The 14,856-nt window shown below is 43.7% G+C and overlaps 1 protein-coding gene across 3 annotated transcripts in view; it reads left to right on the plus strand.

Annotated features, from left to right (window-relative positions):
- The first annotated feature begins 3,014 nt into the window (after positions 1 to 3,014).
- Positions 3,015 to 14,856, plus strand: part of TBC1D30 (TBC1 domain family member 30) — a 42,651-nt gene continuing 30,809 nt past the window's right edge. For 2 of the 3 annotated variants that reach the window (XR_014502091.1, XM_083399545.1), the window contains exons 1-2: positions 3,015 to 3,467; positions 10,067 to 10,231. Coding sequence is in view for 2 of the 3 variants with exons in the window: in XM_083399545.1 (XP_083255671.1) it covers positions 3,116 to 3,467; positions 10,067 to 10,231 (517 nt within the window). In the remaining variant the exon portion in view is untranslated. The remainder of the gene's footprint in view (positions 3,468 to 10,066; positions 10,232 to 14,856) is intronic. The other variant, XM_083399546.1, reaches the window with a different exon arrangement.

A 14,856-nucleotide genomic window follows, 5' to 3' on the forward strand; every position in this document is an offset into this window, starting at 1 on the left:
CTGGATGGAGAAAGTGGGTGGAACTAATTTTTCTCTCCCTTTAATACAAGGGTGGGGAACTATGGTAGATCCAGCCAAAAGGCTGAATAGAGAACTGGCCTGTTCTCCATGGGGCACTTTGACACTTCATCATTACATCAGTGTGCTCCTGATACTCCCTTTCCAGTTGCAACTCAGCACTTTCTGAATGTGGTATATTTTTCTGTCATCACAGAGGCAACAGGAAAGGTGCCGATTCAAAAAGCACTGGATTCTGCCAGAGGCTGCAAAGGAAGACACCTAGAACATGATCCTAGTTCTTCCTTTTCAACTTGATGCTGCAGTTTAAGCTGTCCAGCATCTGCAGTCACATGATGGTCATATGCACATAGTTTGAACCAAATCATGCCGCAGGCCAAGTGTACCGGCTTGATGGGTCTAATTTGGGTCAAAGGCTCACCTCCACTGCTATTATGCCAGAACTTGGGGTCACCCAATAAAACAGTATCAGAGGATTCAGGTTAAAAAAAAAGACTTTTTAACACAGTACATAATTTATGGAATTTGTTGCTACAAGGCAAGCCAATAGCCACCACTTTAGCTTTAAAAGGGTATTCACCAAATCCACGGAGAATAAGGCAATCAACACAATACAAATCTTTATTACGGTCATAGATCAGCATATAGGTAATCAATAGCTTTTACTCATGACTGAATCTTCAGGTTCTGAGATAGCATTGTGCAACAGAGCTGTTGCCTTCAGGTCCTTTTTGTGGAATCCTAGAGGAACTGGTTAGCCTGGAGAAGGTGAAACATTTGTCTAATCCAGCAGGGCTCTCCCTATGTTTATTAGTGATTAGTATGTCATCTAGCTTGACAAAGAAGGCTATTAATACTCCTATGCTGACGGAACTGAGGTCAAAAGAGATACCTTTGGTGTCACATGTGAATTAAGGATGGCAGGACATTTTAGCAGAAACCTGCCTTAATAACTGGCCCATACTCCCAAAAGAAGCAGAGTTAAGATTCTTTGGGATTGGTCATGCAGGACAATATTCACCAGGCATAGCTTAAAAAATAAATAAATCACTACAGCATTGTGATGGAGGAGCTGTGCTTGTGAAACTTCAGCACCACTGTTAACTTTTGAGAACGACAGCCTTACACATCAGATACATGAAATATTATTGTCAGCTGGCATACTAATAATAAACAGCGATAGCAGAAGCCTAACCATATTTACTCAGAAATAAGTCCTATTCAATTCAACGGGGTTCCCAAGGAAGTGAAGTTAGGCTTGCAGCCTCTCACACACTCACTTTTGGCAATTTTGCCACTGCTGTTTTCTGATCCTGTTTTGATTGGACAGCTTTTAACTGAGACAGTTCTATGAGACAAACACCATGAGTATTCGTACCAGCAGGAAGGAGCAGTAACATGATCATCTTGGGTTTTGCTGTACTAATTTACTAATATTTCCAGGGATGTCAGCTTGAACAAAATATGGGGGCGGGCAGGTAAGCCCCACCCCAAATAATTGATCACAAGGCACACACACAGACTTTGAATGGCAATGCCGAAAAACTTGGAGGGGGAAGCCCAGCTCTCTCAAATATTTTATTGGTTGGGACCTTGGCTCCTTGGATTTGGCTCCTATGCGTTGCTCTAAATTCCAGAAGAAAGACGGAGGCAGACAACAACGACCTCCAGGTGTGTTGCAGTTGGACCCCTCACCTCCCTGTGATCACCTGCCATCACCTGTATCTTGTGGGAAGGATCTGGATGGACACTTTCCTAGTCAGTCCAAACTCTTTATTGCACTTTATTTCCTATAATTTTTATTAAATTTTCTGTTTTACATTTTAGAATATTCATTTAAACAACCTTAAAATATCAACGACTCCCCTTCTTCTCTTTCCATGGTTCATTTTGCATAACATAAATCCCTGCATATTTTACATAAACTAAACCATTCAGTATTCCATTATTACACCCACCAAAACTTATTTACACTGTTGAATTTATCTTTATGTTGCCAATGTTTTCAGATGTACACAATTTCCCCCATATATTCAATAAACGTTTTCCTATCTTCTTTAAGGGACGCGGGTGGTGCTGTGGGTTAAAACCACAGAGCCTAGGGCTTGCTGAACAGAAGGTCGGTGGTTCGAATCCCCACAACGGGGTGAGCTCCTGTTGCTCGGTCCCTGCTCCTGCCAACCTAGCAGTTCAAAAGCATGCCCGTGCAAGTAGATAAATAGGCACCGCTCCAGCGGGAAGGTAAACGGTGTTTCTGTGCACTGCTCTGGTTCGCCAGAAGCGGCTTAGTTATGCTGGCCACATGACCCGGAAGCTGTACACCAGCTCCCTCAGCCAATAAAGCAAGATGAGTGCCACAACCCCAGAGTCGTCCGTGACTGGACCCAATGGTCAGGGGTCCCTTTACCCTTTACCTCATTTTCTCTAAACGTATGTCCTTTCCCTCTTATTCTGTGTTAAGTCTGCAAGCTGTGCATATTCCATCCGCTTAAGTTGCCATTCTTTGCTCGATTTCCATTTTTGGGCTAACAAAACAGGGGCCGCAGTGTACAGTAGTGGCATATATAAATAACCTTGATTGCGCTTTCAAAACACTTGCTTGAACGTGACTTCCAGCCACCTTGGTAGGATTTTGAACCTGAATGCTGGGATGCCAACACTGGCGGCCCAACAAGAAACACAACCACAAAACCGGACTGGAACCCTAAACTGTGACAAAACCACCAAACTCGACGATCACTTCCTCCGTAAGCCATTTCTTTCCCTGGGAAGTTCGCGCCAGAGCGGTGATTTGGGGAGACCCCATTGGCTGGCGGCGGCGGCAGGTTCACCGCACGGAGGAGCTTGGAAGCCACAGACGCGCCGACGGCGCGTTCCATTCTCCAGGGGACACCGACGAATGTGACCTGCGCAAAGCCTCCTTTGCAAAAGAGAGTTTCTTTTTCCCCTCCTCTTCCCTCCACCCCCCTCGCCTCGAGGACAATGGGCCAGACCCGGAACTCTGGCCCTGGGATTTGCCACAGGGCGCGCGCCACCCTCAGTCGCCTGGCAGAGGCGCGAGCGAGCGCAGCGAGGCTGCTCCTACCCGGGCGAGGGAATGGAGCTCGCCGAGGTGGACCTGGGCGACCCCGGGGAGCAACCGGCCCGGCCCGGGATGTGCAGCAGCGCGGACAGCCCGGCGGAGGAGGAGGAAGAAGAAGAAGAAGGGGAGGAAAGCGAGGAGGCGTTGTCGCGCAGCCGCGCCTCCTCGCTGGTGAACGGCCTCCTGACCGAGCTGTACAGCGTGGGGCGCGCCCGCCACCGCGACAGCGTGGACAGCTCCACCGAGGCGTCCGCCGGCTCCGACGCCTTCCCCGGCGGCAGGGGCAGCAGCGCCGAGTCCCGCTTCCTGCAGGAGCTGCGGCGAAGGCCCGGCCAGCGGCACCAGAGGACGTACCTGGCGCAGAAAGGTAAAAGGGTTTCCTACCGCCGGAGAAGGAGTTTCCTGCTTCTTCCTCCTGGCAGGCAGAAAGTCAACAGGTGAAGATGTCCTGCTCTGCATCTCCGTGGTGCGGGCGGGGAATGCTGCACTACACCGGTCGGCTTTCTGTTTATTTGTACGAGAGCACTGCCAGGAAAGTGAAGAGAGTTGGCAAACTTGTCCTTGCAGGATGACTTTCTTACTCATATATTCCAAGCAGTGCCATTTTTCTAGAAAAAGAGGTGCCGGTGCTCAGCGTGATCTTCTCCCTTGTTCTCTTGGAATGGCAATGGCGCCCACCTAAAAGGTGCCGGAGCACCTGTCAACTCCAGCTGAAAAAAAGCATTGATTAAGATATACTGGGCTCTGAGTGTGCACCTGTTGCATTCATCCCCATCCCTCTTCTTCGACTGAATTAGGACTTTGCTGCTCAAGACTTTCCTCTCTTCCTATTTGTCCTTAGGATTTTTCAGACTGTGCCTCAGATCTGCTTCCATGGCCCAATTTTTAAAATCCTGTTTACTTTCAGCTAAGCAAACAATCTTCTTTCTTCTTTTCTTTACTCATCATTCTTTTGGAGCCCTTTTTCATGTTTGCTTTCCCCTAAAAACAACACTAGTGGGTGCGCATTTCACAAACTTACCTTCCATGCAGGTTTATGACAGATTGTTAGCGGAAAAGGATACTGCCAGCTCATGTTTCCTGCTGCCTTTTCCGTTGTCAAGTCTTGCTGAAGTTATGCTGTTGTTGTATGCTAAAACTGGGATCTAAATTTGCGCTGCAGCCACTTTAGCTACTGTACATTCAATCAAGGATGACCACAGAATAGCCATGGATGATGAAGAAAGCAAAATAAGGGAAGTCTTAGTCAAAAAAGAACAGGGAGGAATCAACTTATCAATTGCTTTTCTTAATGTCCTGAATACTGATGTTAAGTAAGTAAATATTTACCAGCAGGGATGATCTTAAGCCTTGACTGTAAATTGCTATGACACCATCGCTTGCAATTTTGGCATATTGTCATGGGTTGTTGAACTGAAACTTTTATAGCTCTTTGTGTTCATCTTTAGGTGTTTAGATGTTAATACTGGGTGTATATCATCACATTTTTTCTTACCTCAGCAGGTTACATACGTCTCTGCTTCACTGTCATCTCATACACTCACCTTCTATGTTTATACCTCTTACAGTCCCACATAAGCTCCCTAAGGTAAATTCCCAGCTTCTGTTTTTCAGCAGGGCAAAGTAGATCTATACTTAATCAGCAACAGACTTGGCGCTTTTGTTAAGCTAGAGAAGCTAATACGCTAACACAGTTTACAGAGATTGCTAATACAAATTTATGCTGACCTAAGACTCTAAAGGGACGCGGGTGGCGCTGTGGGTTAAACCACAGAGCCTAGGACTTGCCAATCAGAAGGTCAGTGGTTCGAATCCCCGCGATGGGATGAGCTCCCGTTGCTCGGTCCCTGCTCCTGCCAACCTAGCAGTTCAAAAGCACGTCAAAGTGCAAGTAGATAAATAGGTACCGCTCCGGCGGGAAGGTAAACGGCGTTTCCGCGTGCTGCTCTGGTTCGCCAGAAGCGGCTTAGTCATGCTGGCTACATGACCTGGAAGCTGTACGCCGGCTCCCTTGGCCAATAAAGCGAGATGAGTGCCGCAACCCCAGAGTCAGCCACGACTGGACCTAATGGTCAGGGATCCCTTTACTTTAAGACTCTAAAGGAGATAGTTCTAGGAGGGGGTAACATCTGTTTCCTCTGCAACAGCAATTAAACAGGCCAATATGGTTTTCATAATTGTTTCCTAATTTGGCTAGATTCTGAGTAAGATGTTATGATGTACCATCTCTTTTGCTTTGGTCCTGAAGCACTGTTTGTGGACAGTTAGCCATAGCTTCTGTTGTGCTGTCCCATCACTCTGAGGGGAGGGATTGAGAGAAGGGCTCAAGCCTGTCTTGGGCCTTTGCGCTAGGATTCCTAATTTAAGGCTTGGGAGCCCCCAACAGTCTCCATGGGCCATCTGAACCTGGCTCTTTTGCTCATTGGCTCAGATAGTTATACTGTGTGGTGTTAATAATGCCAAGGTTACGAATTCAATTGCTGTGAGAGCCATACAATTTTTAAAGAAGGGTAATAGTTCAATAGTAGTGGTCCAAGTTGAAAATGTGGCCTTTTAAAAAATACTGTGCAGCAAGGCCAGGAGACGAGGATTGCCTTGGAGAGATGCTACCAGTCAGAGTGGACAATACTGGGTTGGGTAGAGACACAGTCTGCCTCATATGCTGATATGACGCTGCCTCTGAGTAAGATCATATGTCACTCTAGCCTAGTATTGCTACTGTTAATAGCTTTATTATGGACAGTAGCTTCCTAAAAGCATATTGTCCTGCATGTTCATACCTATAACAGGAATTAATAGATTGCAGTTGGTCATTACCTTACAGATGTTTTGTCCTGATTACTGGTGATGTGTGGCACTCCTGGTTCATTTGTAGGCCCCTTAGAAAATACTGCCATGATAAGAGTTAATAACTAATGTGATCTACCAGCTACTGTGACAACTAAATGTTGATCTGCTGAATTAATTTTATTTTAAAAATAAAAATTTTATTGGTCAAAGTAACATCTTTCTGCAACATGCCAAACTCTGATCCACAGATTCTCATCTTGCCTGCTTTCCCCTTCTCTCCACATAAGAAGTAGCTAGCGATCTACCTTTCCACTTGCTTAAAACTTTCATCTCTTCCCTCCCCGCCTTGCCTTCATTTTATATACTGTATTTTTAGATTTGTAAGTCTATCTATCAACCTTTCATAACCTGCTCATGGAGCCTTTTCAGCCGGAAAGAGTGGGATTCTAATATTCGATGGCTTTGTGTTCTCAGCCTGCTGTATTTAACAATATGGGCAGCATAATGGTGACCTACCTTATAGGCTCAACTGACCTACCTTATAGGCTCAACCTTATAGGCTCAACTCAACCGAGACAGCCTGTGTGAAACACTTTGAACACTGAAAAAGCATTATATAAATATTATGATCATTCTCTCAGTGGGTGTGTTCAATCAAGTTTTCCCATAGCACCTGAAATTCTACCTCTGGTTTTCCTTCTCTGGTCATCAGCACCAGTTGTGTAGGATAAGTACTCTTTTTAATAAGTCTTTACATTGAAAGATATCCTAGTACTGAATTTTTAAAGGGCCATTTCAGTGAGGTCCATACTACAATGTCTGTTAACATCACAATACAGTTCCTACGTTCTGCATGCAGATAACACCCCCGTTGAATGCCATTCCCCCTGTTCTCTGCTGCGTTCTTTCTCAAAGGGTTAAGGGTTGCCCACTGTTACTGATTACAGATATAACCTTCTTTATTTGTTTTAGCTAATTTCATGAATGGCAAGCAGCTGTTAACTTAAATGCTGATTTCTTTTACCTGCTTTTGCCCACTAGAGGGTGCATGCTATGTAAATAAAACTGCTCTTTTAAAGATTACACTTTTCTTTGCAGGTGAGTTTATGTTCAAAGATCTCTAAACAATCTAAGAAGCCAAGTTACTAGCAAACCATATATATTAAATATTTGCAGCTAATGAAAAACACAGTATGGGCTTTTTACAAAGTCCTTATGATGCCAAATGAATTTGCCATGGGGAAAGAATAGGAAATGAAATATGCATGTATGTATTACATTTATATCCCATCTTTCCCCTAAGGAGCTCAGTGTGATTTACATGGTTCTTCTTCCTCCTAATTTTATACACACAACAACCCTGTGAGATAGGTTAGACTGAGAGTGAATGACTGGCTCAAGGTGACCTTCATGGCTGAGTGAGGATTTGAATTTTGGTCTCCCAGGTCTTAATCTAACACTGTAAATGCTACACCAAACTGGCTTACTTGAGTCAAATGTTGCCAATAGCTAAATGCTTCTGAAGGAGATACTTATAATATACTAAGGAGCCTGAAAAATTTAGTAAAATAATGGTAATAATTTGGAAAACATGTTCTCATAGAATCATAGAGTTGGAAGAGACCACAAGGGCCATCGAGTCCAACCCCCTGCCAAGCAGGAAACACCATCAGAGCACTCCTGACATATGGTTGTCAAGCCTCTTCTTAAAGACCTCCAAAGAAGGAGACTCCACCACACTCCTTGGCAGCAAATTCCATTGTTGAACAGCTCTTACTGTCAGGAAGTTCTTCCTAATGTTTAGGTGGAATCTTCTTTCTTGTAGTTTGGATCCATTGCTCCGTGTCCGCTTCTCTGGAGCAGCAGAAAACAACCTTTCTCCCTCCTCTATGTGACATCCTTTTATATATTTGAACATGGCTATCATATCACCCCTTAACCTCCTCTTCTCCAGGCTAAACATGCCCAGCTCTCTTAGCCGTTCCTCATAAGGCATTGTTTCCAGGCCTTTGACCATTTTGGTTGCCCTCCTCTGGACACGTTCCAGTTTGTCAGTGTCCTTCTTGAACTGTGGTGCCCAGAACTGGACACAGTACTCCAGGTGAGGTCTGACCAGAGCAGAATACAGTGGCACTATTACTTCCCTTGATCTAGATGCTATACTGCTATTGATGCAGCCCAGAATTGCATTGGCTTTTTTAGCTGCCGCATCACACTGTTGGCTCATGTCAAGTTTGTGGTCAACCAAGACTCCTAGATCCTTTTCAAATGTACTGCTCTCAACCCAGGTGTCACCCATCTTGTATTTGTGCCTCTCATTTTTTTTGCCCAAGTGCAATACTTTACATTTCTCCCTGTTAATATTCATCTTGTTTGTTTTTGCCCAGTTCTCTAATCTGTCAAGGTCGTTTTGAAGTGTGATCCTGTCCTCTGGGGTGTTAGCCACCCCTCCCAGTTTGGTGTCATCTGCAAATTTGATCAGGATGCCCTTGAGTCCATCATCCAAGTCGTTGATAAAGATGTTGAATAAGACCGGGCCCAAGACAGAACCCTGTGGCACCCCACTAGTCACTCTTCTCCAGGATGAAGAGGAACCATTGATGAGCACCCTTTGGGTCCGGTCAGTCAGCCAGTTACAAATCCACTGAGTGGTAGCATAGTCAAGACCACATTTTACCAGCTTCTTTACAAGAATATCATGGGGCACCTTGTCAAATGCCTTGCTGAAATCAAGGTAGGCTACATCCACTGCATTCCCTTCATCTACCAGGCTTGTAATTCTGTCAAAAAACGAGATCAGGTTAGTCTGACATGACTTATTTTTCAGAAATCCATGCTGACTATTGGTGATCACAGCATTCCTTTCTAGGTGCTCACAGACTGTTTGCTTAATGATCTGCTCCAGAATCTTCCCTGGTATTGATGTCAGACTGATTGGGTGGTAATTATTTGGGTCCTCTCTTTTCCCCTTTTTGAAAATAGGGACAACATTTGCCCTCCTCCAGTCTGCCGGGACTTCGCCTGTTCTCCAGGAATTCTCAAAGTGGTTCTGAGATCACATCTGCCAGTTCTTTTAATACTCTTGGATGCAGTTCATCTGGCCCTGGAGACTTGAATACATCTCAACTAGCCAAGTATTCTTGTACTATCTCCTCAGGTTCATGGGTATATAAAACTGCAGACAAAATTCTCATGCAGGTGTGATTATTGTCTCTTAATAATTCCATTATTTTACTGATTTCTATTGCTTTAATTTGTGGATTTACTGCTATATATATTACCTTGGGGGTAGTCTTGAGCAAAGTATTGACCTAATAATAAATAACTTGTTATCCATCATTTACTGTAAACTTCTTAAGGTGTAACAAAACATGAACTCTTTGAGTGTGGCAGGGAATTTCCACAAGAATATGCATTTATAGCAGTGGTGGGAGAAAAGCAATGGCAAACCTAGACAGCATCTTAAAAAGCAGAGACATCACCTTGCCGACAAAGGTCCATATAGTTAAAGATATGGTTTTCCCAGTAGTGATGTATGGAAGTGAGAGCTGGACCATAAAGAAGGCTGATCGCCGAAGAATCGATGCTTTTGAATTATGGTGCTGGAGGAGACTCTTGAGAGTCCCATGGACTGCAAGAAGATCAAACCTATCCATTCTGAAGGAAATCAGCCCTGAGCGCTCACTGGAAGGACAGATCCTGAAGCTGAGGCTCCAATACTCTGGCCACCTCATGAGAAGAGAAGACTCCCTGGAAAAGACCCTGATGTTGGGAAAGATGGAGGGTACAGGGAGAAGGGGACGACAGAGGACGAGATGGTTGGACAGTGTTCTCGAAGCTACCAACATGAGCTTGACCAAATTGGGGGAGTGGAAGACAGGAGTGCCTGGCGTGCTCTGGTCCATGGGGTCACAAAGAGTCGGACACAACTAAACAACAAAGCAGTGGTGGGGGGGGGGGGATTTTCGAGCCTCCTGATATTGCTGGACTCCAGCAGCTATCTTCCTTGATAATTGGGCACACAGGCTAAGGCTGATGGGAATTTGACTCCAAAAAAGGGCCACCGACTTTCCACCCCAAGTTTAGGGGCGTAACCCCTGGTGCTTTCCATAGGGAAAAATGTGTTCTCAAGTTACAGGTTTCACCAGGCTAATTTTATTCTCTGTTTGTTGACAGATACCAATGAGTTGACAACTATAATACGCGAGCTGAATTACAGAATTTGTGTTCAGTCAGCAAAATTGCTTCGCCTTCTGAAACAAAAGGACAGGCTTTTGCACAAAGTGCAGAAGAACTGTGATATTGTAACAGCCTGTTTGCAAGCAGTTTCCCAGAAACGGCGTAAGTACCCTTGTGTGTTTGTGTGTTGTCATCTAGGCGCTCTGTAAGCTTATTTTGAAATGCCACTTTACTGTTCTAGTATTTTGAAAAGGCTGTTTAGCACAGGAAAAAAATATTTTTGGTTTCTATAAACATATATGTAAGGGAAGGAGACTGGCAAGTGCTGTTCTGAGATGAAGGTTTTCTTCTATTTGTTTTTGCAGGCTCTGTAGTGTATTGTTTATAAAGGAACCGATACTTGAACAGGAGTTTTTTTCATTTTCAGTTTTTAAAAAGGAATTTTAAAATTTAGGTCAGATTCTTATACCTGAGGATTTCTTAGGTCTGCATTCAAACCATACTTCCTAGGAAGTAAATCCACTGAACTTAATGAGACATGCTTCCAAGTTAATATGCATAGGAGTACAGAGGTCAGCAAACTTTTTCAGCAGGGGGCTGGTCCACCGTCCCTCAGACCATGTGGTGGGCTGGACTATATTTTTTTTGGGGGGAGGAAACAAATGACTTCCTATGCCCCACAAATAACCCAGAGATTCATTTTAAATAAAAGCACACATTCTACTCATGTAGAAACACCAGGCAGGCCCCACAAATAACCCAGAGATTCATTTTAAATAAAAGCACACATTCTACTCATGTAAAAACACTTTGATTCCCGGACTGTCCATGAGCTGGATTTAGAAGGCGATTGGGCCGGATCCGGCCCCCGGGCCTTAGTTTGCCTACCCATAGAGTAGATTATAAGTTTTATTTTTTAAAAATACATTTTGGCTCTGCCTTTCAAGATATAATTCTCAAGACAGCTTGTGCCATAATAGAAAAACCATGAATGATAAAAGAATGTAAACCAACTATATAAAACAACAATTTCAGCAATACCAATATTTTCAAGGGCCTTTTAAAGTTTTTAACATTAATAGCCTAGGAAAGAAAAATATTAGTTCTGGTGTCCAAAAAGAAAAAAAGGGGGAGGTATGCATTTAAAGGAGACACAGTCCAGGCATAAAGTGGATTTCACGTATAAGGTGAAATTCAGTAATGGTGAACCTTTCTTTGTCCCAGTGGCATGCTGGCAAAGAGTTCAGGCTGTGCTTCAAAATCAGCAGGACAGAAATGATTTAATTGTGGCTATGTAGATTGTGCCCACACATAGTTCTGAGAGTTTCAGACATACGGCACCAAACTTTAAAAGGCCTGAAGTACAACCATCTGACCTCAATTACGCAATTCCCGTATAAAAACTAAAAATGCAAAACCTCTTGTGCATTTGCTTTATGAATTCATGTACCATTTGGTGGGCCACACAAAGCAGTTTACAGAAGATCAGAAAGACAGTAATCCTCAGACGTGTTACAGTAAGGCAGAAAAGACAAAAGGAGGACGTTCTTTTGCTTCTCAGTTTCCCTCAGAGCAAAATGGTTCTTCAGAAACTCCTGTAGTGGCAGTTTGGGGAAGGAGGGATCACCACTGGGAGCCACAGCTAGTATGCACACTTAATTAGCCTTTTTACATGTTTTAATTCAGCGCTTTTGTGTATAAAATGTATCACAGGTTGTTCTTCAGAATTTTTCTAAAGCTAACTTTTTTTGTCTTGTATTTTTTTTATTAACATGCAGCATGGCAGTTTGTTATATTCAGGTACAGTAAATGAAATGGCATGAACACTGCACTAAAATGAGCTTTTATGTGCATGCATTAAAATTATATATATATATATATATATATATATATATATATATATATATAGTGCTACAAGGGACTTGTCTTGTTTTGATGTATGCATCTTCATGTTCTGTTTCTCTCTCTGACTGAGTGGAGAGGCAGATGAAGTTTTCTACATCCGAGTAAAGTAGCTGCTTAGAATCACGTGCAACATTCTCTCCCACTCAGGAAATGTTTTATGGGAAGGGTGGTTCTGGTAGCTAAGTTAACACACCATGCACTGTTGCACAATGCACACATGCACTGTTGGGTCAAGGGAAGCAAGCCCACGTTCCATAGGTCTGCCTTTTCTCCATATAATAAAGACACTGTGAAATGCTTCTGGGGCGTTGAAGCTTGTGGCAGCTGTGTTCACTCTATCCTTCTGTATTCCTATGGCAGGAAGGATGAGGAGAAACTGCTTCTGCTAGGCTGCTATATCCAGGGATCTGCAGAAATATCAGTGGGACTTCTGTGTCTTCTCTTGTTTGTCCATAAGCCAGAAGCCACTGAGGCTGCTTTATCCCAGGATCTCACAGAAGCAAGTAGCCTCATGGCATCAGTAACAACTACCACTGCATAGCCTGACCCCTAAGTCCACCTGCTTCTGCTATTGTGCTACTATTGGGTTCTGAGACCTCTTAGGACTGGCAACCACAGGGTCCATTTAACGGGCAGGCGACAGCTTGATGGGCAGGTGTTTTCAGTCTGAGAGCTAGATTCCATCAAGGTCAACCAGTGGTGGTGGTAGTGGACCGGATGAAAGGGTGGAGTGGCAGATGCAAATCTTACTTTTGTACAGTGGGCTACCTTCCACCCATGCAAAAGTCAGAGGTTTCTACAGCTTGAGAGAAACCAGAATTGGGAGATTCATCCATTTCTAGTCTCGAGGGCTGCATTTGGCCCCTGAGCCTGCGGTTTCCATCCCTATACTAGAAGACTAAAGGAGTGACAGTGAAGATGAGCTGGTCAGCAGTATTAACAAGACGGATGAAATGTTTCCCAGCTCTTAATATGGGTAACAAAGTGTTTTCCAAGGAGGAGGGAAGCCTTTCTCTATTTGAGCAGAAGAGACCCTGATAGTGTGACATTGTGCAATAGGTACAAAACAGCCACCTGGTATACTTGGTCTCTGGTGTATTTGTTAATGATTTGTGGAGCGAGTCAGTTATGGACATTATATGCAAGTCGGTCATGACCTTTTGGCAGGCCTTATTGTCACTGTGCTGAACAGGTCTGCTAGCCCCTTGTTCAAGGGATTTCTGTGCCGGTGCCGAAGAGGTTGACAAAGCAGTACCTTGGACAATGTGACCTTAACCTTGAAACTGGAGTTATAAAGTCTGGCTAGAACCCAGAGAGCTAGTATAGTATTCTTGGCTGGATTTGCAAGAGGGCTTGGGTGTTTTGTTTTGAACGCTAGCTCTCCCTTTCCTGACCCATTCCATCATTTAAAATTCGCAAGCAGTTTGTATGAAAAACTAATTGTGCTTTCTTTGGCTCCTTCCCTCCCCTTTGAAGTAGATCCAGTGGTTCAAACATCTCCTGTTGCTTGCATATTACTTACAGTAGTTGGCTTTTATGACTTGCCACCCAACAGCTTGAACATTAAATTGGAGACAGTAGCTTTCTTTTCACAAATTTGGTTATGCAGTCTTTGTGTGTGGGCGAAACGAAGATTCCTATCCCTCCTACACAAATTCTGTAACTCGCACTCAGTTCATGTCACATTCTCCATCGTTCACAGCATGAGAACTATGAGGTGACCTAAATGGGAAGAAAAATATTTGAAAGACTGGTGGATCAAATGCATTAATTAAAAAATGCAGCACGAAGTGTGTATTTTTAGACATGACGGCACCAAGACTGCTAGGAATTAGACAATCTGTTCAGTTTGAACTGGAACAATTTTGCTGTGATAGTTTTTGCCTCCTGCGATAAAGTTGCAGCATTGCTGTGTTTCCTTGATACAAGGCAGGGCTTTGGAGACAAAATATATTTTTATTTATTTTATTTAACAATATGAACATGCCACTTAATCATAAAAATCTCTTAAGCTCTGATAAAAGGCTATTTTCAAACCTATTTGTGGTTCGCAGGGGAATTTCTGGGCAGAGAGGTCATAATTGGAGAGGGAAGGGCTAATCCTCTACGCCATGTCAGGAAAATGCCCACCTCTCACAATGAGGCTTGGGGAACAACTTGTTCCCTCCCATCAAGCCCAATAGCTGTTTCAACCATAGAGCTGCATTCCCTCTTGACAAATTCTCCAGGGGCAAGAATCTGTCAGCGATGGTGACCAAAGTAGGCATGATCAGCCACACAAATGGATCCATGAACTGCACGCTGTCATAGCAGAAAGCACTTCCATTTGTGCAAGGCAACCAACCTCATTTTCTGTCATCCTCCCCAGCTGTTACAGTCCTGTACGCCATACTCCAGATGTGGGGAACCTCTGACCGGCATGCCATTGCTGGCCCATAAGTTGCTACAATTCCTGAAACTTTGATTTTCAGCACTAAGGACATGAAATGTACTTTGCAGAGATGGAAAGCAACTTGCACAGTTCTTATATTAGATCTAATTATATCTTTTTCATGGAGAGCACATAACTCTGTTTCGTTTATTAGACTTGGATAGTAAACCTTTATTGCATCTGACGTAGCTGTCTGGACTGATTACGCTAGTCAATAGCATGCTAAAGTGCAGTTTTATATGAGCTGTTAAGCAAATAATTATATTTAGGGAAGAGGGGGGAGGGAATCTTTCAAAGGTGGGATTAATAATGCATTGCATACTCTGCAGATAATCTGCTAAAACAATTTGCAAATAGGATATGTAGAAACAGAGATGATTTCTCCCTGCCCTTCCGCATACCATGCTCCTTCCCTGCCTCTGTTGGGTAGTTTTTCCTGAAAACAACCTGG

This window comes from Podarcis tiliguerta (genome assembly GCF_965153285.1).
Source record: "Podarcis tiliguerta genome assembly, chromosome: 10".
NCBI classification, from domain to species: Eukaryota; Metazoa; Chordata; class Lepidosauria; order Squamata; family Lacertidae; genus Podarcis; species Podarcis tiliguerta.